Raw genomic sequence first — 23643 nt, 5'->3', positions numbered from 1 at the left:
AGGAGTTCAAGAGGTCCAGGTATTGGACCTTTCAGGTGTAAATCTTGTACTCAGCACAGAGTAATATCTTGAAACTAATCTTTTGTAGCTACTTTAATGATAAGTGCATGGAGGGGACCTGTCTGTTTTTACAGGAATGAGGCAGCACTCAAGTTTTTAAATAAATTACTACAAATTTGTTTGCACTCAGCTTGTTATCAGACAAAAAGGAAAACAAAAATCTCTAAATTGGTTTATTCCCTTCAATGTGCCTGGCTCTGTGACTGACACTATACTAAACATTGATTTTATTATGTCATTCAATTTTTGTAAAAACTAACAGGGGACTGGGTGCAATGGTCATGTCACACAACTCAGCGTTGAGGATTGGGTTTGAATGCAATACACCTGACTATAAATACCCACTATTCTTTCAGGAGTGGTTCAGTTTGCATTTAAGTTAAAACTGAAAGAGTCATGGACTCCAAGGGCCTCCTGGCACCCCAGATGGGTGGAGCTTTTGTGTGGGAACAAAAACTGGAATCTATTCAAAGTACTTTTAATTGAGGATTCCAGTAATGATGATCCCTATGAGGCTGAAGCTTCAAATTTAATTATCTATAAGTAAGGCTCCCTGGAATGCACTGAGTGTGTTTCATGAAGCATGCGTTGTTTCTATTTGGCATTGTGTCCATATAACCTGTTACCTCCCACATGCGTGTATACAGATATTTAAACTTAAATGGTCTTCATATTTTCCTTGGATCTTGCAAAAAAAAATGCAGATTCCACAGTACCATTCATAAAATTCTTTATTTCTTATTTCCAAACTGGGGTGTTTGTAACAAGTACCCAGGCTGATTCTAGCATACTGGGTCCAGAACCCAGTCTTTGAGACTGTGGCAGCCTTTGTGGTTGATGTAGCAAAAACTTTGCTGAGACTTTTTTTTTTAATTTCAAGTTTATGTACTTTGAAAGTAGGTGCACATGAAGATAAAATAGGCTCAAGGTTCCAGGAAAATTCATCGTCAGCTCATAATCCTGAATGTGATTACTCCCGTAGATTGTTGAATGACCTATTTAATAAATGTATGGATTATAAACATCTTTAATATGCTATAATTACTTTTACTAATTTCATATTATCTCTTTGATCTTTGAGACTTTGGTCATAAAAATGAAATACATACAAGTGAACATGGATCAAAATTGGTGTCCACTGCTTTGAAAAACAAAAACCAAGGAAAACAAAAATAATAAAAGCAGAACCAGGGCACATAGTCCAAAGGATTATGGATAAATTCAGTAATCTGTTTTCTTAAAGTAGCTTTCTTTTGTTTGTTACCTCCCCTTGGGCACCACCCAGGACATGGATGTCTTCTGCCAGCTCACACCTGTCTCAATCATCTTTCACCACCTCGCTCAAGACACTTCCTCCCTGCAGTCCTTCCAGATCCTACCTAATTTTCCATACTTTTCTTGATTAACTGGTCATTAGGTGATTCCCCCAACTCCACCCTGTCTGAACATGAAACTCATCATGACTCATTCTTCTTCATTGTTTCTAATGTACTTGTTCCATGATTGTTTCATTATGTGTGTTGAGTTAATGTTGTCACAGTTTTGATGATGAAGTATCTGTCCCCATCACATCCATCAGGTGTGTGTAAAGTGGAAAAGATGTGTGTGTGTGTGTTTTTTTAATATCTTTATCTTGGGGCTGGGGATGTGGCTCAAGAGGTAGCGCGCTCTCCTGGCATGTGTGCGGCCCGGGTTCGATCCTCAGCACCACATACCAACAAAGATGTTGTGTCCGCCGAGAACTAAAAAATAAATATTAAAAATTCTCTCTCTCTAAAATATTTTAATCTTTATATTTATTTATTTATTTTTATGTGGTGCTAAGGATCGAACCCAGGGCCTCATGCGTACAAGGCAAGCACTCTACCACTGAGCTACAACCCCAGCCTGGAAAAGATGTGTTTAACGTTAGACTTAGGTTTATTCTTCTTGAGGTCTATTAATTTCAAATAGTTTGAACAGTTTATCTAAGCTCTTTTCTTAAAGGTCAGATGATAGTATCCATCCTCCTAAAGCAAGGGATCCAGTATGTAGTAGACGTCTAGTAAATGTTGGTTAACACTGTCTTCTTTTTCTTCCTTAGATTGCATAATTATTTATTGAGCACCTATCACATGTTAAACCCCTTTCCTGGCTCTGAAATGAATAAGCACCAGTTAACAAGGCAAAAGAAGTCCCTTCCCTCCCTGATGGAGTGTACATTCTATGGAGTAGATAGAAAAGAAAAAAGGAAATAAATCATACAATTGAAATTAGGATAATTTATTTTTGAAGAAAAGCAAATTTCATTTTGATATGGATCAGGATAACAGAATGCAGATCGAATGCAAATGCACCTTTTAAAATACCTACTCTATAAAAAGTTTAAGAGACTTTCTAATTCTTTTATGTGGGCACTGCAAGATATGTAGTCTTCACAGTAAACCTGCAGAAGCCTGAATCCTCCATTGGTCACATTCCTACTGCAGGATTAGGCAGAAATGTGCTCAGTAACTACTTACATGATTAATACTGGGGAGAAGTAGATGTTGATTGTTATCAGGATTTTAGAAGGCAGAGAAGCAGGTAAATACAATTTTGGTGAGAAGGTTAAGTCCATTGTGGAGCAGCAAAATAAAGAGCTGCAGGAATTTTGTGTCTTGGAATGGCAGGGAGCCAGTCATGGACTTCTTTCCTTGGAATGAGTGAGCAGAGTTACGAACAGCAACCTATGATCAGAGGGTCTGCTGGACTCAGAGGAGAGCAAAGGGAGGTAAGGGTGGGTGCTTGGACATAAGCCTTTTGAGGAAGCTATGAGGGAATTCTGACACAGCCTGTGGGTTGGGATCACTGCAGTGTTTGGCATATGAGAGGTGTTTAATAAACATTTGTTGACTGACTATTGCACTGGCTCAAAGACATAGGATAGCTGAGGCCAGGTGGTGCTTTCCACAGTTAGGAGAAATAATATTGTCCCTCCACAGCTGAGGGAAGGAGCTGAACAGAAAGACTGAATATGGCTCAAATATGGCTTAAAAAAAGAGAGATTTCTAATGTGTTTCAGCCATGTTAAAATCAAATGGCAGACAGACAATAAAAAGCAAAATGTACTAACTGAATTAATATTACTGTGTCAGTTAGTTATGGCTGCATAAAAAAATAATGCTCCCAATTTCATGGCTAAAAGCAATATGTATTACTTATGAGTGCACAGATCTGTTGAGTGGTGCCTTCTCGATATCTCAGTGGGGCACATTCATGCATCTGGAATGAGCTGTGGGATGGGTAGGCAGCTCTGTGGGCCTGGGGCCCTGGATGCACTCTCTTGCATGTTAGGGGTTGGCTGAGGTAACTGGGTCTCCTTTCGTATGGTCTTTCATCTTAGAGACCAGGATAGACTGGGTTTGTCTACAAAGCAGCAACAAGGTCCAAGAGTGAGCAGAAGTATGCTTGGTCTCTTGAGGCCTCAACTCAGCACCAGCAGATGCTTGTGAGCTGCAGCAAGTGCCAAACCCAGCCCAGATTTAAGAGATGGGGACACCAACAACACTGCTGGATGGGAGACACTGCAAAGTCACATTGCCCAGAACGTGGACAGAGTGAGGGGTGAACAAAGGGCAGCACAGTTTTTGCAGCCATGACTCATATGACGGGCCCTGAATTATACACTAGTCATCCCTTATGTTTTCCAAAATCCCCCATGGGTGTCTGAAACTGAAGGTAGTACTGAAATCTGCCGGGTTTCTGTTCTCGCGGCTAAAAGGCTCAGGGGTCACTCTAGTTAAACTGGGCTAACTGGGCTGCATGAAATAACCACACAAGAGACACAAAGACCTTTTTCTTTGGGGTCGCTGTGACGGCTCCTCTGACCTTAAGGGTCTGCAGACAGAGAGAGAGCGAGAGCACACGCTGACCCCTTTTATTGAGGAGAAGCTATTCAAATGAGGCAAGGGGTCAGGTTTCAGGGGGCTGAGTCTATCTTCAAGATATCCACTGTCAGCAGGTTGACTGACACCTGGGTAGGCCACACCCAAGGGCACAGTAAGAGAAGGGGACACACACAAGGCACTTCCATGGAAGATTCTATCCTAAACAGGGCAAGGGGTTATATTACAAAGGAACAGGTGAGCATAGCTTCACCCATGGGGCTGTAGCAAGACACACCCATGCACGAGACACTGACCACATTTCTGTGACTGAGCGCCTCAGCACCCAGCTGGGGAGTGTAACTCAGTCACCCATAAGGTTGGCCTCCCACAGAAATCTGTACTTTTTCTCTGTTTTTCCTATCAAATACAACTTCAACAGAGTTTAACTTATAAATTTAGGGCACAGTGTGAGATTAACAATGATAAGAAAAGTTATGACAGTGTACTGTAATAAAGTTATGAATTGTGTATTCCTGAAAATTTCCAATTAATATCTTCAGACCACTGTTGGCCTCAGGTAATGGAAACCCTGGAAAGTGAAACCAAGCCTAGGATCACAGTTGTATGTAATTTTTGTCCTTGTCTGACGCTTGCGGACTATTCTAGAAGGAAGCAGTGTGTTTGATCTGCACCATTTGAGCTTTTGGAGCAGCCGATGTGTTCAATGTGCACATGGTAAACATACTCAATAGGATAATCAGAGTACATTTTTGTGGTGTGAAGTAAGCAATAAGTCTAAATGGCATCTGGTAGTGGTTCCTGTTTATCTTTGTGATTCAAGTGTTTTTATGAGTCTTAAAATATGCTTTATTGACAAGTGTTTTTATGAGTCTTAAAATATGCTTTATTGACCAAAGACCCCTCCCCTCCTTTTAAAGTTTCATCCAGTAGCTTACCAGACATTGTTCACAGGCTGGCGTTCACAAACACTGTGTGTTTCACTTCGCCTGATCTCTGTAGCTTTCTAAAGTTGCTAATGACGTATGAGTGCAAGATTATACTTTTATATAGTTAAAGAACATTTTTTTCTCTTATAGGCCAATCTGTTTGTCCCCTCTTTGGGCCTTTTATTTTGAACTTTAAAATATAGACTTAGTTTCCTCAATGATAGTTTTTGCCAACCAATTCATGTTTTGTGTTCTAGAACTCTGGGCGACTTATATTTTTTCTATCTTCCAGTCATTTCTTAAACATTAGTGTTAGTCATTCACTTACACGTTTTAAAGAATGCCTGCCCTCTTGTGTCCAGAGAGGCCGCTACAGTAAGGAGTGAACTAGCAAACTGAACCATGCCAGAAAAAGGGTATTCTAAACTAAGGGGATTTTTCTACCAAAAAGCTTGCTCAACGTTGCCAAGCATGGTTGTACAGTATGAGCACTGTAAAAGAAAAACAGACCAAGAAATGAATAGTTATTGAATACTCCTACACTCTGCCAAGCTAGATATACTCTTCAAGTCCAGACTGTGTCTTCCCAGAGAGGACACTCACTAAAATTTCATTCAAGGGTGTCATTGTACCACCTTGTACCACCTGGAGTGTGCAACTGTCCCTAGTTTACACAAACCTCTAAATAGCCTATTGGCTGCCTTGTGAAGAAGCTCTTTAAGTTAGTTGGACACTCCCTGCCATCATGTGAATTTCATGGAAATTTTCAGAAATTTCCAGAAGTTATACATTGGTAGAGTTGAGTGGCATCACTTAGTCCCAGGCTATCAGAGGAAGGGAATAGGAACAGAGGCAGAATGAGACTTGTCCCACTCATTAGAGGCAGTGCAGGTAATTAAAATGCAAGCTTCTGACTCTCAGTCCAAGCTTTCAAGTCTTTAACCAAGTGATCTATTACTTGAACTCACCTACCTATTTTATTCCAGAACTACTGCATATAGTGCTATTGAAATGATTTTAGGTGACACAGGGACAAATATTTTTTGCACATTAGGAAGAAATGTATTTGTTTTAATATGTTTTATGGGAAAAAAACCCAAAACATTAAACCTGTAGTTCCTTAGACATTATTGTATATGACAAGGCTAAGTTTTAAAATGGAGTTAATATAAAGAAAAATATTAAGTAATGTACATTTTAAAGAACTCGAATTAGCTTTTCACAAGGTACACATTTGTTAAAATGTCATGCTATAGGTCATAAAACTGTGAAATTTTTACTTCTTAATTAAAAAAAATGAAAATATCAACAACAATTTAGATAGTTCTCAGATATGACAAAAATGACCAAAGTGGTGTAAAAATGGTAGAAGTTTGGGACTACTATTGGGAAGTTTGATAGAAGTTTTGGGACTACTCCATCTATTCTGACTGCTGTAACAAAATACCTTAGGTTGGGTAATTTGTAAACTATTGAAACTTATTGTGTGAAGACCTAGGTTCTAGCTCCAGCACTGGGAAAAAAAAAATTTCTCACAGTTCTCAAGACTGGGATATCCAAAATAAGATACCAGCAGATTCCATGTCAGCGAGTGCCCTTTCCCATAGATGGTGCCTATTTCTGTGTCCTCCTAAGGCTAAAGGAGTTAGCAAGCTCCTGGAGCCTCTCTTATAGTAGCATTAATCCCATTCATAAAAGATGCACCAGAAGACTGCATTACAAAAATCCCCTCATTGGGGCCTTTCCTGACATTTCTTTAACATCATTAGCTTGTCCACTTGATGTCAGTTACTGATGACAATATATCCTTTCACTGTTACAGCTGCACTTGATCTATGTCTTCTACACTCAGCCCAATATAAACCACAAAATAGGTATTCAGAAAAGACTTGTTGAGGGCTGGGGATATAGCTCAGTTGTCAGAGTGCTTTTGCCTTGCATGCACAAGGCCCTGGGTTCAATCCTCAGCACTACCTACACACACACACACACACACACACACACACACACACACAGGTAAAGACTTGTGGCTTCACCAATTTTCCAGTGATGTCCCAACATTGACCCAGAGTATTAAGTATCCTAATTTCAAAACCATGTTCACATTTATTCATGTAGACGTTTTCCACTTATAAAAATCATGTAGACTCATAAAATTGTAAAATACAGAAAAGTAGAGACAGAAGAAAAAAGACATTCATATTCTTAATTCTTAATTATGCAAAAATGAGCCCTGATAATATCCTCCCTAATTGAAAGTTAGCTTGAAGAATCCTAGAGAGTTAGGCTCTACTTCTGTGTATCATTTTGGAAATTTGGATTTCTCCTGATTTAAAATATTTTTATCACCCCATATCATAAAATCAAACAATGGAGAATCTAGGGATAGAGGTCTATGGCCACCTCCTTAAGCAGCAATTGGGTAGCTGCCCCAGAGGTAAGTCAAAGCTGGGAGAGTCTCCTGTGGATCAAGGAAAATAATAGCTGATAGTTTGTAAAGTGCATTGGCTATGTAAAATTATGCACTAAAAGTGATAGTAAAATATCCCATGTATACATATGCTGATTTGTGTATTTGTCTTTTCTGTAGGGTTTTTGGAGTCCCTGGATGACTTTTACATTCTTAGCAGTGGTTTGGTATTGCTGCAGACCACAAATAGTGTATATAATAAAACTCTACTGAAAGAGGTGATTCCTGAGTCTCTCCTGGCCTGGCAACGGGTCCGTGTGGCAAATATGATGGCATCTGATGGCAAGATGTGGGCAGATATCTTTTCAAAATACAACTCTGGTAAGTGGCCTTGCAGAATAGCTTTTAGGCACATATATATGTTTAACTTTAGAGTTGTTAACCAGTAAAGCCACATCCACACTATGTCTTTGTGTCTCCCAATATTTTAGGCACCTATAATAACCAGTACATGGTCCTGGACCTGAAGAAGGTAAAGCTGAATAACAGCCTTGGCAAAGGCACTCTGTATGTTGTGGAGCAAATTCCTACATATGTAGAATATTCTGATCAAACTAATGTTCTACGGAAAGGTACCTTCTTCATGCTGTGTCTGAAAGTTTGATGAGTATGTGCATGTGAATATTTATATGCTTGGCATGTTTATGGTGTGTGAACAGATGATGGGCAAGAAAAGATGGGGATGCCATTGCTAGTTACACTGGGAAAAAATTAACAAGTTCAACGCAACTGGTAAACCTATACCTCAGTTCATAAAGGACCATGGGCAGACTGGGATACAGGTCAGGCATTCATAAACCTGACTTTTTGTGGTGCTAATATTGCCTTCTCTCCTGGATTTCTGGTTAAAGTTTTACATTCAATTCAGCAAGTATTGATGGAGTACTACTTTGGCTTAGGCTGAAAAAGCCTGCTCATAAAGAGCTCAGTTGTTTAGTATAGAAGGTTTGTCTCCATACACTTCACTTCTATGCTAGACTGAAGAATCTAGGATAAACTATTTGCATTGCTTGATTTGAATCTTGACTCCTCAAAACCATGGGCAAATTATCCTACCTCTTCAAGCCTCAATTTCTTCATCTGTAAAACAGGACAGTCTTCGGGTAGATCCACAATCATTTATTTGTGATTTTTGAAATCCCAAAATTGTAGAACCAAAAACTCTTTGTTGTTTTTGGTCTTGGCTCACTTGGTAGCAAACTGTTACATGATCTGAACTCATTTAAGAGTTAAGAAGGGTTGCATAGGCCATGTGGTGGGTGCTGATTGGCAGGGTGAGTAAGGAATGGTGAGCGGACACTGTGTCCAGCGGGGATTGGTCGAGAAAACTTTTCAATTTGGCACCCTTCGGAGAGGAGAGGGAGGGGTAAGGGATTACGTGATGTTCTCATGAGATGGAAACAACTTCAGTGGGGAGTCTCCCACACACCCAACAATTATTTCCTCTTAAAGATTTATCTTATTATTAGGTTATAAAAATGTGAACATTTTTCATTATGAGATGTTCCCCAAAGAAAATGTCATACATATGTACTCCATGCTATACTAGAATCTGGAAAACAACAACAACAACAAAAAAAAAACAACCCTCAATTCTGAAACTTATTTGGCTCCCGATAATTTTTGGATGTAAGAATATAGATCTTTACAATTTCACAGGGTGGTCATGAAAATTGAGAGAGGTAGTAGTGGGAGAAAATGTTAGCCTCATAAATCTATAAAGCAGTATAACCTTTGTTGTGTAGGAAATGAGAGTTTTTGGCATGGGAAAACAGACTAAACATTGTAGAGGAGAAAGGAGATTAGTTATGAGACTATGAGACTAGTTAAAAGATGACTATAATAGATTATCAGCTGATAGGTGAGTAGGAACAAAACCAAGACAAAGTGTGGTCCCTGGGGATCAGGACCTGGTCCTCAGTTTCCCAGGTCACATTTTGTAATGATTTCTGGAGTGAGGTATCTCAGCATAGAGTGATTCACACCAACTAAATGCTCATAAGACTTATGCATAAAGCAATTTTTTAAGGTGGGGGTTTCAACTGCATGCAGTTCATATCCTACAAAGCAGGAGACCTTCCTCCTTCATTATAGGGAAAAATAGTAAGAAGCCAAATAATTAAATAGTTACTTGGCTAACATAGCAGTTCAAAACTGAGAATCTAGCTGTCCAACCACAGCTCCTAAAAGTATCCCTCAAGAGAGAGATGCTTGCTCAAAGTCGCATTTCATCTTTGCACTATATACATATATATTTTTGTGTGTGTATACATACACACATATGGGAGGGATATATTTTTGGATACATAATTATTTGGCTTCTTACAATTTTTCCATATAATATATATATCAGCATCAACTCTTTTTAGTCTTAGGGAATTTTCATGGGGTTTAAGAAGGGGATTGGAAAGAACCTAAATGCACCATTCTATCAGCAATAATGCAAAGAAAAAAATGCTACTTTGATCAAGCATCTGTCTCTTGAGGCATACTCTTAGGAGCTGACTGCACCAGCTTGAAGTTTGAACAGCTAGGTTCTTGGTTTTGATTTGCTCTGTTAGCCAATAAAATAATAATTGTGTATCACCAGGTTGTTGTGAGACTAAAGTTGCTTTATTTTAAATGTTTTTGTAAATCATGAAGCTTTATGAAAATGTAAAATAGCAGTCATTTTCTATTACTCATTTGAGCTGGTCTCATAAAAAGAAATATAATAGTTATTATTCATCTAATGTTTACCAAGTATTAGACAATACCGTAAACACATTTGAATGCATCTCACCCATTTTGTCCCTATGCTCTAGATATAGAACACCTATAAAAGCTAAAATATAGTATATAATATATAATTGTAATACATTAATATTAATAGTTAACATTTTACTGTAAAGCTCAGAAACATGATGTACTCAAATAAGTGATGTTGTATAGTTAATACAATATATAAGCTTTAGATTATGATTTCTTATCTATTTTAATGTACCTGTGTCAAATTTTTTAGAATTCTTGCAGGATTAAAACTTGGAACTTAATGGGCTAATGCTCACAATAACCCTTGTAAGGCAAATAATGTCTCTGTTTACATTATAAAAATGAAGAAACTGAGGCACAGGTAGAGTAGGTAATTTGTCCAAGGTCACATAGCTAATAATGGCTGAACCAGACTTCAAATTCAGGCATATTAACTCTTGAATCTATATAACCTAGATACATTCTAGCAACAAATGTGTTTTTTTTTTTTAATCCTAAAATGTCAGTGTCATTCTTATCTCTTTCTTCCTGATGCTCTGTCCCAGAATTAGCAAGGCTAAAATAACTCCTTCTTGTCTAGGAGATCCCATACAATAATAAAATGGAGACAGGCAAACAAAGGCCAAGAATATAGAGGTGATAAATTATTCCTTGAATGGTAGACACATTCCTATTTTGAATGACTGCCCTCTTTGCAATAACCCAGGCCAGTGTTATTTAGGATGTTCCTAAAATGCTTCTACTAGTTGTGTCATACGTTTGGTGCTAAATGACTAACGAACTGTGTGGCTGTGGCATACTATGAATATTTTAATGAAGCTGAGGTTTTATAGATGTTTGTAGTCGAAGGAGTTAAAAAGTCTACTGGAATATTAAAAGCCATCCCCAGCTCCCTCACATTGTAGGCTTCCTCTTTCCCTCCCACTCTTTCACAGAAGAAAAAATAAATTGAGGCTAATTGCCTACGTTCTATTCATCCATCCCTGAGCCTAGAATTTAGGTGTTTAGTTTTCTTATCCCCAACACTGTGTTTTAGGTGTTCAGTTTTCTTATCCCCAATCACTATCCATGATTAACAATTGAAGTCTCCCTTTTGGCACCACATTGTGAACCATCTTTTGGCATTTCTGTAGCTGTATCACTTAAGTGAGCTCCCATACACTTTGCATTATATGTTGTTTTGCTTTACAGATAATAGGTCATTTTCTGGTTTACATATTCAAGAATTTGGGGGTAAAGACAAAGAATTCTAATGTTGTTCTTCCCCTAACAAAATAATATAGAGGTATACCAATCTCTTCCATTCTAAATTAGGATATTGGCCTTCCTACAACATTCCTTTCCATGAAAAAATCTACAACTGGAGTGGCTACCAACTGCTAGTTCAGAAGCTGGGTTTGGACTATTCTTATGATTTAGCTCCACGAGCCAAAATCTTCCGGCGTGACCAAGGCAAAGTGACTGATATGGCATCCATGAAATACATTCTGCGATACAACAGTACGTAGCACATTTCTCAAGAATCATTCTTCAAAACTCCTTTTCTTCCCCATGGATAAAGAATCCATGTAAGTTTAACATCTGTGTACTAGAAGGAATTTTAAGAAGTTATTTAAGTATTTAGTATTCAATTAAAACTTTACATTTTTTATACTCAGCAAACAGAATTTTGGTCTCCTTTATAAAATAATAGGGAAGATTCTACTTGAAAAAAACATATGTAAAACACACAGAAAAAATAAGCTATACAGGCTTATTTTTTATACAGGATATCCCTCTATTCCCCAAACATAGGTTTCCTTCCAAGGGCAAAAACAACTAATAAAAACAAAATATTCATTACTGATTTTTGGAAAATAATATCAAAATCAAATTTGTATTTTTTATTAGAAAAAAATAATGCACATTTATCTTCTATTATTTCTCTTCCATCCACTCTTCACTATGCAAGATTCTTGAGGCAGAATAGGCCTTGTGCAGAGGATTTGCAGTTAATTGCTCCTAACATAAGCCAAGAGATGTCTGTATCTGGGAGCAAGCTAAGCTTTCAGGCTTTAATATGTCCCTACATCTAGTATTAACAAGTCCAAAAATCTTACAATGGACAAATGTATCTCAGAATAGCCAATACTCACTCTTTTCCCCAATATTTTGTTTCCTAGATTATAAGAGGGACCCTTATAGTAAGGGTGATCCCTGTAATACCATTTGCTGCCGTGAGGACCTGAACTCAGTTAACCCAAGTCCAGGAGGTTGCTATGACACAAAGGTAACATACAGTTGGCTTTTGAATTTAATGTCAATCAACAAGTAGGCCAAAGGCAAAGCTGAAGAGGTTGTCTTAGCATAAAGAATAATGTCCCTAAACATAAACTAAATTCAGGAATCAGCTTTTTCAGAGATTCTGGCAGTGGATCCCATTGCCTAACTACAAGTCTCCTCTGCCACTTAATAGGAAATCTCACAATTTTGTAATGTTTTCATTGCCTAACTGGTAAAGTGAAAACAACAGTACTTACCTCTTAGTGTCTTGTGAACAAACTTTTAATATCCATAAAATGTTTTGTACAGGAAGTAGTTATTTACAAATGTACATAATCATGATGGTGATAAGTTTTACCAGACCTACTCCCAAATCCAAAGAACATATTATTGAGAGCAGTGTTATTTCACATTAAACATAACTGAATTTAGTTGAAGGAACAAGAATACTGGACCAGGTGCCCAAAGCACTAAAGGGTTTCCACCATGTTAGAATTGATAAGTATTGTAATAGGCCTCAAATTATAGGTAATAAATAGGTTTGCAGTAGTGTGCTGAATCCACTCATATGGTATGCCAGAACTAATTGTTAGTTGATATACTGATGGCAGATTTATACCATGGAAATCAGCAAACATTAAAATCCAGGGTCTTTTCCATCAGAGCTGCTTGCTACTTGACCTATGGTTTATGGATGTCCTAGAGGACAAGTTAACTGGTTGATGGACATAATCATTCTACTACATCTTTTTGTACTTTTAGCTTCTGTATGTTGTCTTTTCACTTGCATCATCTGTCCTAAATTGTGGAAGAAAACTTTTACTTTTTTTAAAGAGTGAACTGTTCTTCATTGGCTTAGAAAATCATGGGACTGCTGGTATTGTTTACACATTTATTTTTCTATCTGCCTAATTCTTAAACAGGAAATGCATTTAGTAGTTGAGTTCCAGCTCAACTTTCTTTCACACTACGTGAGGATTGAAAGGTTTGGTCTTGATGCTCAATTTTTGTGTAACTAAAAAAAAAAAGGTAGTGGTGGTAGTGGGGGAGGAATGTAGAGAGCCAGGCACCCATGAAGCCTCAACAAATGTTTGTATTTCATAGTATTTGCAAACATTGAGCAATGAAGTGTTATATTTGTCCCAGAATAGACCCCCCCTCCCCACAAAAAAATCACCTTTGCTGTCTTGCCTGCAAGAATCCAGCCTAGCTTCCATCTTCAAATTCTGTCAAAGGATATGTTAAAAATATAATTCTCTTTTTGCTGGGTGTGGTGGCACATGCCTGTAATCCCAGCAGCTCAGGAGGAGGATCACAAGTTCAAAGCCAGCCTCAGCAATGTAGTGAGGCCCTAAACAACTCAGTAAGGCCCCATCTCTGAATAATATTTAATATAAAAAGGACTAGGGATGTGGCTCAGGGGCTATGTGCCCCTGGGTTCAAACCTTGGCACCAAAAAAAAAAAAAAAAAAAAAAAAAAAAAAAAAAAAACCTAAAAAATAAACAAGCCAATTCACTTAAAAAACAAAAAACAACTTAGTTGTAGATGGGATACAATACCTTTATTTATTTTTATGTGGTGCTGAGGCTTGAACCCACTACACCACTGAGCTACAGTCTCAGCCCCTAATTCTTTTTATAGCCATTTTGAGCACAGGATTTTTTTTCCTGTATTACCTGGTGTTTGCAAGAACCATGGACCTCATATTTTTGATAATCAGTTCCTTCTACTTAAAAACTAATTACTGACCTGATAATAACGTTGAGGACTTTATTTGGTTTGCTCTAAGCATTGCTTTAATTAAATCTCATGAAAATTCTGTGAAATAACAGGGTTATTAGCTCATTTTGCAAATGAAAAAACTGAGTCATGGAGGGGTTAAGTGCTTTCTAAATAAGTTTTGAAGGTAGAATTCTGAATATGAGTAAGAATGTAGACCTCATTTCTTCTATCAGTCAATACATACTTGAAAGTGAAATGGACATAGAAGAGTATATTACAGGAAATTTTAATCTTAAAGTCCAATATTGTGACTTTGGAAAGAGAAAAGTGAAAATAAAGGCCATGCATTTAGTCAAGGTTTTTCCCCAAATGGTTTTCTAAAATGCTCTCTTCCCCTCTCTTTGCAGGTGTCAGATATATACCTAGCATCTCAGTACACAGCCTATGCCATTAGTGGTCCCACAGTACAAGGTGGCCTCCCTGTCTTTCGTTGGAACCGTTTCAACACAACTCTGCATCAGGGCATGCCAGAAGCCTACAACTTTGATTTTATTACCATGAAACCAGTTTTGAAAATTGACATAAAATGAAGGTGGTACATGAGGGAATAGAACACTGCAAACAAGATACCAAAGGTTCTATTTTAGCTGTTTTTCCTATCAGAACTATTCTTAATAAAATATATTAAATTCAGTTTGTCATTTTAATTGTATAATGATTTCTTTTTTTTTTTTTTTAGCAAGCATTCACTTGTTTGGAACGCTTTAGAAGAAACATTATATATGACATAATACTAGGCTTCAGTGTACAAGCTAACACAAAATAGTATAGCAAAAACTACTATTTGTTTACCAAAATCCATTATTCTTCTTTTATGCCTGCAGAGACCAGACTACATCTCCCAGACTCCTTGGGCAGTTGTGCCACATGACTAAATTCTAGTCAATCAAACCTGAGATGAGTGCCACTTCCAGGCTACTAAGAACTTGTACTCCTCCCATGTTCTCTTTCTCCTGGCTGAATATGCTTAATGACAAAGCCTTAGAGGATGGTGAAGCTGTTGGTGATTTCTCTGTTCATCAATAGGCATTAGTTGAGTCTTTGTGGTACAGGCAAGGAATACAATACAGCAAACCTCACTGTTGCCTTGAATTAAAAGCATTGTATCCCATTTGACAGTAATTCTGCATAGCAAATTTTCTTTTGAGTGAATATGCAGTGTATAACAGGGTGATTAAAAAATAAGATGGGAGATTTTCAAAAGAAAAAAACTACAAGGGCTGATAATAATCAGAATGAATCAGTGCTCAGAATGTTAAAAACCCAGTCATTTATTTCAAAGTATAAATTTCAGGCTTGTTGGACAAAACCCCACTACAGTTAACACTTAAAACAGACGCCACTCTATTGTACATTTAAGAAAAAAAGGAAAAAAAAAAAAGACACAGAAACCTTCAAAACCTAATAAAAACAGGGCAACTTTCTACAGCCCAGTTAATATTAGACATTAGGAAGGTCTTACATGGTCTTATTATTTACACTTTCAACTGCAATAAACAAAAATCAGGATGCAAGCTTCCTACAAAAGGATTTATACTTATATATAGTTTTGAAATGGTTGTTAAAATACTAAAGCCAGGATCCCCAAAGGTGTTTGATTGCCCAGTTACCTTATTTACAAAAAAAAAAAAAAAAAAAGAGACAACAGCATTTAAATGTAAATGACAGGTATTTAGTTGACTCTACAAATAAAAAACTAAGAAAGTTTATTTTGACATGATAAGATCATGTGAGGGTGAGAATATAAAAACATGTATTATATTATCCTATACCCCACCCCCTTTTTCACTGGCTGAGGGGATAATGAGTTTCAGGAATTAGGTAAGTTTGCCATACTAACAAATGCCTCAGGATGATTACTGGTTGTTGATGTTGTTGTTTTGTGTGTATCTCAGAAAAACCAAACCAAACCAAATCAATGAACAAGAAACAGCATTTGCCCAGTAAATAGTTACAAAAAGCAGAATCATATATTGGTTTTAGATAATTATTTGCAATAATCTAATACTGGGACATGGTTTTTCTGGAAATAAAGTAGGCCAACAACAGTTCAGTAATAACAACAAAAATCATAAGATACTGAGGATATTGACATGGCCCAAGAAGGAAAGTTAGGGAGAATACTTGGAAGATATCTAAAGGACCCTACTGTGCTGAGATCACAGTATACATAAATGAGAGATACCATAGATATTATTTTGTTATCTTTTTACAGTACTGGAGAACTCATGGAACAAGATAAATGCCTATCATGGAATACTGACACTAACCTTGCTGCAAAAATGATAATTTGGAGAATACTTAGAGCAAAAAAACCAAGTAACAAAAACTAAGTTAACACTTAGACAATGCTGTGAGACTTCTGCAGAGAGATGCACCTAAGTAAGATTTTAGGCTCCTTGAAGGTTGCTTTTTTTTCCAAGGTATTTATTTTAGGGCAATGGGAATGGGTGTGGGAGTGGGGAACACCTCTCTGTGAGGCAAATGGTATCCAGACAAATATTCACTGTTCATGGAAGAAAGCTTTCCACTTCTCTTATAAAATTAAATACTGTGTGAAACAGTACAATGTATTCTGCATATTTTAAAAAGTGAGTCCAGACAAATGGAGGGATATAGATACCTTATAAAGTTAATTACCACATGTCGTCTTTGTATGCCATTTACTAGCAAGAACATAATTTTAAAAAGAGGTTTGCTCACACTTAAAACAGGTGAAAATTACTCTGACAAGGTTCAAAGTAGAGAGTAATAAACATTACTGTTGCCATAAACATTACGTTTCAGGTTGAAATATCAGAAGTTTCCAGGATTTCCAATAAGGCAATACCTATACAAGTATTGTCAGGCTAAAAATGTAGCAAACTTGCATTCCCAAAATGGGATAATTGAGCTTATTTATAATACTTTGTGAAAAGATACCATGAAATAAAAAAGATAACCATGGAGTATGAACTGCTACTAAAAAGTTCATTATCATTAGCTATTTCTAGTTGAGTCCTCCATTCTCTCTTCCAAAGTACTCAAACAAAAAGCACTCATCAACATTTAAACCTGCCCCAAATAAAAGCCTAGCATTCTAACTTAGTCCCTTTCAGTAAATCCAGTGTGGCTATTGTACATTAATCCCATGGCAGGTTAATTTGAGGAGACCATCTTATAATAAATATACTTTTTTTTTCTGTAAATAATTACAATCTCTCTTTATACCTTCCTTCCACCATCTGGAATAAAATACGTTTTAGGAAATTATTTTCTGTAGTAAATCTGTTTTTAGAATTACTATTTGAGAACTTAGCTTTTCTTTGACAGAAAACACCAAATATAGGCTAAAATAATTAAACATTTTCATTCTACTGGGCTTTCTTCACCTGCTTAATAATACTATGAAAACTTAAAATAAGATTAGTAAATATAAATACAAATATTCATCAAGGGAACCTTTTGTAGGCAGGATAAGCAAATTGTTGACCAAAAAACTCATGACCATAAAACCAGTCAATAAAGAACAATTTTGAACATGGGCTTTTTGTTCTGCAGACAGGAATGATCTTGAACACATCATCAACATTGCAACCACTTTAGGTAAAAACATATAAACATGCAGATATAGATAGTTGCTCATATACATCTAGAAGACAATTAAGTTTCTTCCTGTTGAAATCTTTATTGCCATAACATTGGCAACTTCATTAACATCATCATTTGCCCTAGAATGAGTAATATCTACATAGTTGGTTGGCAAATTTGACTTGTGGAAAATTCTAATTCTCATTGTGGTCTCATTTCTGAGAGTGAAAGGAAGGTTAGGAGCATTTACATTTTGGCAACCTATAGGCTTTCTTCATCACCAAACTTCATATTTAAGATGACAGTACAATGACCAGTGTAGTCTCTAAAGAAAATTTCTTTATAACTATAATACTTTCTATTTTAAGCCATCAAAGTTGTAAACAAAACAATATTAATAAAAATGATAGCTCCCTCCTATTAATTCCAGGAAAAATAAATGACCAATTTATTTTGAGAAGGTAAAAATATGAATTCAAATATCACAAGAAGACTTGAAAAGTGATTTCACAAACTCCATAAACACTTTTAAAAATATTTCCAGTTGCACCCTCATCAACCCAGACCTCTTGTCCTAAAAACTATCTACTCGCAAAACACTAACCTGATACCAGTATAGCTGACACTCATACTGACAATCCATGACCTAAGTTGAATTTCACTAATTTTAAAGAGAATGGAGATAACAAGATGTTATATTTCATTATTATAGAGAATGACCCAAAATAATACTTTCAATTTTATCCAAAGCTGATAAACGCTAATCAGATTAAACTTGGCACCATCAAAACGAAAGGTTAAAACAGGAAGGATGACATGAAAATAAAGAGGAAATGGAACTTTCCTCTTGATATATTAGCTCATTGTATTTGGTGAATCTTACTGTTCATTTCCTTTGAAAGGCAACTGTACCATGGGTGGTTAAGTATACTAGAACTGCTTTCATAGTGTCTAACACAGTGTGCAACATAAAACAGGTCTGGTTAAACAATGTTTTTCTCTTGGTCCATTTTTTGAAGTTAAATAATGACTCAAAAGCATCTATACCCTTAGAAGAAACCAGCAAGTCAAGTTTTTAAAGTTAAATGATGATGCCACAGATGAGAAAAAAAAAAAAGTTATATGTGTGTGTGTGTACACACACATATATGTACATATAAAGGCCTTGGTTTGAACTTACTTGAGGGGGGTGTGTGTGCTATATTTTGTGGAGATGATGGAGAAATAAAGGTTGAAAAGCTAAGAGCAAAGAGTAACAACAGTGGACATATGGCCATGTTTATTTCTATAGTAAATCTGTAAGGCACAAAATAAACATAAAAGCCAGGTTAAGAAAGGGGAGGGTGTCACTGCAGATGTTTTTCATTTAATTAACAACTTAAGAAACAAAAAATGTACAAATTCTTTCCTGTGTTCAAATTAACCTATTTTAAACTAGTCATTTTGCTTTTTATTTCTTTGGGTTTTGTTTAGATTTAGTTTAAATCACTTAACTCTGATACTATAGATTCCTTGCAGATATTTAACCTACTTCATATGAAACAGAGGTAAATGTGAGAACAAAAATGGGAGTTTCCACTGCAATAAACATAGAAACAAAATGAAGCCCCCCCCCCACCAAAAAAAAAAAAAAAAAAAAAGTCACACACACGTTCCTAGCCTCAAAACTAAAGCAAAGTACACACATATACATTTCAAAACCCTGAAGCTGAATTGTCTGGGAGAAGATTCTTGCTTTATGGGCTGAGTTTATTTTACTTCTGGTTATAAACAAATGTAGTGTATACACACATCTGTCCAAGAAATCTTGCACAATGTGGATTTTACATTAGGTATCATGCACAAGATTAAAAACAAGACCAAAAGGTGAAACTTTTAAAAGAGGAAAAGATAAAGGCTCCAAGGTTTAATTGCTCTGGGAAGAAGAGATCACATCCGTTGACTGAGGATCACAAAAAGGTCCAAAACGTCCATAAATATCCTTGGCTCGTACTGCAAAATAGTATTTGCTGCCAGAAACAAACTGGGTGAGAGTACAAGCCATGGGCAAGGGAAGAGCCTTTACTTCCCCAATCTTTTTCCATTGTGAGGGCACAGTGGCACTGGGTTCCTCGTGGTAAGCATAGAGATGGTAACTTTCCACAGTAGCACAGCTTCGATCCACCTCCAAGACACTCCATGACAGTACAATGCCATTTTGACTCTGAACTCGTGCTAACTTCAAGTGTGGCTTCTGAGGCAGAGAGGTGCTGGCAGCTTCTGGGGGCAGACGCTGTGGTTGTGGGGCTTCTGGTAAGGGTGCAGGGTGCACGGGGCGTGGGGGCTCCTAACAAAAGAAAAATCACATTCTTTACAGTGATCACAGAAAGAATTATTATAGAATGCTAGAGTTAAGACACCCTAGAGATTACATATAGAGCGATCATTTTACATAAATTGGTGTGGGATACCACACTAAGTTTCAAAAGTTCTATTTGGTATTTTGTAACCAATCATGTTTTGGGAACAATGGTGTTAAGGGTACTTCTACTAATACTCCTGAGACCTAAAATATTGAAGTTTTTCTTGATAAATAAAATGCTCTTGCTGATAGAATATCATTTTTTAAGAGACAGTAAGCCAGATGCAGTGCCACATGCCTGTAATCTCAGTAGCTCGAGAGGCTGAGGCAGGAGGATTGCAAGTTCAAAGCCAGCCTCAGAAACTTAGTGAGGTCCTAAGCAACTCAGTGAGAACTTGTCTCTAAATAAAATACAAAAAAAAAAAAAAAAAAAAAGGGGAGCTGGGGATGTGGCTCAGTGGTTAAGTGCCCCTGGGTTTCAATCTCCAGTAACAAAAGAAAAAGAGACACTGTAAAAGTAGAAATCATATACCTCTAAAAAATTAATATCTGATTTAAGTAACTATTCTATAGATTCTCACTTGAACATAACATTCTTTAAAATCATGTTTGAAAGTTTATCATATGAAATTGAAGTATACATTATATTTTTATTTTGAAGTTGTTTTGCCAATAAAGACAGTATTGTATTCTTATAAATAAGTATATTTAATGTTAAATGCATATTATGTCCTTGGTCAGCTTGCAATTGGTGATTGGTGATATTTAAATTAAACCATGAAAAATAGGACTTAAAGAGATGCAGAAATAGTTATGTACCTTTCAGTCAATAGGTAAAGCATAAGCAAAAGCATGGGGATATTAAAGTGAGAGGGTTTACAGGCCAGGAAACCTTTTTCTTAGCCATAGGGTTATGTGAATGGAAATAAATAGATAGATAGATAGATAGATAGATAGATAGATAGATAAATAAAAATTTGGGAAGGTAGGTTAAGGCCACATAATGAAAAAGCAGGATACTAACTTTAAAAAACCCTCTTGACAGATAATATCTAACACTGGAACAATGTCATTATTGTAAATATTATTGTTATATCTGGGTGTTAGGTAACAATGAGAATAATTTCTTCAAAAATGATTTAGTTGAGAACCAGAAAAAAAGGTATATGAGCGATTTTTTTTTCTCCAAGTGGAACATATCATTGGTTCACTGACTTTATACTGGAAGTCACATAACAAACAATTAATTGCCTTAATAGAAATTCACTTAACAAATGTTATACATAGTTAAGGCTGGGGTGTAGCTCGGAGCATACTTAACAAGAAGGGGGCTGCAAGTTAAATTCCCAGCACCATTTTGTTATGTGAATAATTTGTATAAACTAAATATTAAATACTAAAGATCTAATAAGATCTTTTTATATTTCCATGGCAGGCTAGTGATGTGGCTAAGTGGTAGAGTGCCTGCTAGCATGCATGAGGCCCAGGGGGCCAATCCCCAGTACCACAAAACAAACAAATATATGCCTCATAGAGTCAAGCTGTCTAAAGTATAAGACAAAGTATTCTAAAATTCTCAAGAGAAACTCCAAGTCATATTTAAGGGTATCCCCACTGAATTAATAGCAGATTTGTTAACAGAAACCAGGATGTCTAGGAAGGAATGGAATAATGCAATCCAAGCCCTGAAAGAAAATTACTTCCAAGCAAGATTACTAGACTTAGCAAACCTATCCTTCAGAATGAAGACTAAAGGCCTTGAGACAAGCAAAAAATTGGAAGGAATTCACAACAGCCTGACAAAAACATATTTTAAGGGAGTCTTATATCCAAAAGTGAAAGATTATTATCATCATAAAAGCATATGAAAATATAAATCCCACTTAGAGGAGGAGAAACACAAAGGAGAAACATTAAAGAATAAAATGTTTTCAATACAGTACACTATCAAAACACAAAGATGAATAAGGAAGAAAAATAATTAGAATATAATGAATAATAGTAATATTATTATTACCAATAATAATTATTGAATGTAAACTAAAATCTCCAAATAAAAGATTTATACTGCTTAAATGGATAAAATGCCAAAACCCACAATATGCTGTCTACAAGAAAGTTGCTTTACCAGTAAAGACACATACAAACTGAAATAAAAGATAGAAATGGAAACCCAAGCTAGCAGGAATAGCTATACTTCTATTTGACAAAATAAGACTTTAAAAAGACAAAAACTAAAGAGATGAAGAAGGTCACTATATAATGTTCAAGGGATCAATTCAGTAAGAGATAACATAAAAATTATAGATCTATATGTACCTAATGTCAGAGCATTCAATTTTATAAATAAAAAAAGCCTTTTTGACCTACAAGAATAGATAGATTCCAATTCAATAATAGGAATGCTCACATTGTACTTTCATCAATGGAGAGGTCATCCAGACAGAAAAGTCAACAAAGTTAAAACTCTACTACAGATCAAAGAGACTTAACATATGCCTAGAAACTATTTCATACAATACCTTTGGAATACAATCATTTTCATCAGCCTATAAACCTTTCTCTAGACTAGACAACATATCAATCAGGCCACCAAAAAGAAAAAAAAAATCTTAACAAATGTAAAAAACCGAAACCATAGCCTTTTATCTTTTCTGATAACAATGGAATAAAACCAGAAGTCAACAACAAAGGACATTTTAGAAAGTATACCAATCAATTAACAACTGAACAACACACTTTTGAACCAACAATGAGCCACTGAGTCAGGATTTTTCACTGCAAATGAACATGGAAATACATCAAAACTATGGAATGCAGCAATAGTAGTACTGAGGTAAGTTTATAACAATGAATGCCTACATCAAAAAAATAGAAAGATTTCTTTAAAACAACATAATGATATATCTCAAGGGCTCAGAAAGCAAGAACAAACCAAAACCCAAATTTAAAGGAAAGAATAACAAAGATTGTAATAGAAATAAACCTAGACTTAAAAGGGAAGGTGAATTTGATCGGTACATGTGATATCCATGTATGGAAATATCATACTAAATCCTATTAATATGTACAGTTAGTTACTAATGTATATGAAAAAATATAACTCCATGCAAAGCTTAGTACTGTGATGTGCATACAGTAAGAATGCATAAAAAATATGCTAACTAATACACGAAAAACTGAAGTAGAATTGATATGAGTATTGGTCAGGTTGCTATATTTCCTCTAAAGTTCTCTCTTTTCCTAAAGCGACTTAATCACTTCAGTAAAAACCATTAAATAAACATATAGCTAGCCTTTGACTGGAGGGATCACAGAGTTTTACGTGTTTGATAATAGCTGAAATGGCCTATAAAATCAACTTTTATGATTCTGAATCTGCTCAGACCTCACAACTAGTTAAGTCAAATGAGTATTTATTTTTGCCACTGCAGTGGAGTTTTGTTTTGAATTTTTTTTTTAAGTCACAGAAGGACACAATATCTTAATTTTATTTATTTTTATATGGTGCTGAGGATCAAACCAGTGCCTCACATGCTAGGCAAGTGCTCTACCAGTGAGCTACAACCCCAGCTCCTGCAGTGGAGGTTTTAACTGAAGTTTTACAGAAA

The 23643-nt window shown here is 36.1% G+C and overlaps 2 protein-coding genes across 6 annotated transcripts in view; one reads left to right on the top strand and one right to left on the bottom strand.

Annotated features, from left to right (window-relative positions):
- Positions 1 to 14754, top strand: part of PLBD1 (phospholipase B domain containing 1) — a 71119-nt gene extending 56365 nt beyond the window's left edge. The window contains exons 7-11 of the mRNA XM_081311490.1: positions 7446 to 7646; positions 7757 to 7897; positions 11391 to 11576; positions 12239 to 12345; positions 14469 to 14754. Coding sequence (XP_081167616.1) covers positions 7446 to 7646; positions 7757 to 7897; positions 11391 to 11576; positions 12239 to 12345; positions 14469 to 14651 — 818 coding nt within the window. The 3' untranslated portion in view covers positions 14652 to 14754. The remainder of the gene's footprint in view (positions 1 to 7445; positions 7647 to 7756; positions 7898 to 11390; positions 11577 to 12238; positions 12346 to 14468) is intronic.
- A 617-nt stretch (positions 14755 to 15371) lies between these two features.
- Positions 15372 to 23643, bottom strand: part of ATF7IP (activating transcription factor 7 interacting protein) — a gene marked incomplete at its 3' end in the record, with an annotated part of 107674 nt that continues 99402 nt past the window's right edge. For all 5 annotated transcript variants that reach the window (XM_081311484.1, XM_081311483.1, XM_081311487.1 and 2 more), the window contains one exon: positions 15372 to 20017. In XM_081311484.1, the coding sequence (XP_081167610.1) occupies positions 19598 to 20017 (420 nt within the window). The remainder of the gene's footprint in view (positions 20018 to 23643) is intronic.

Source organism: Spermophilus citellus, assembly GCF_964194105.1.
Source record: "Spermophilus citellus genome assembly, chromosome: 10".
Classification (NCBI taxonomy): Eukaryota; Metazoa; Chordata; class Mammalia; order Rodentia; family Sciuridae; genus Spermophilus; species Spermophilus citellus.
Note: the sequence above shows the minus strand (reverse complement) of the source record. Positions and strands in the feature narration are given on the sequence as shown.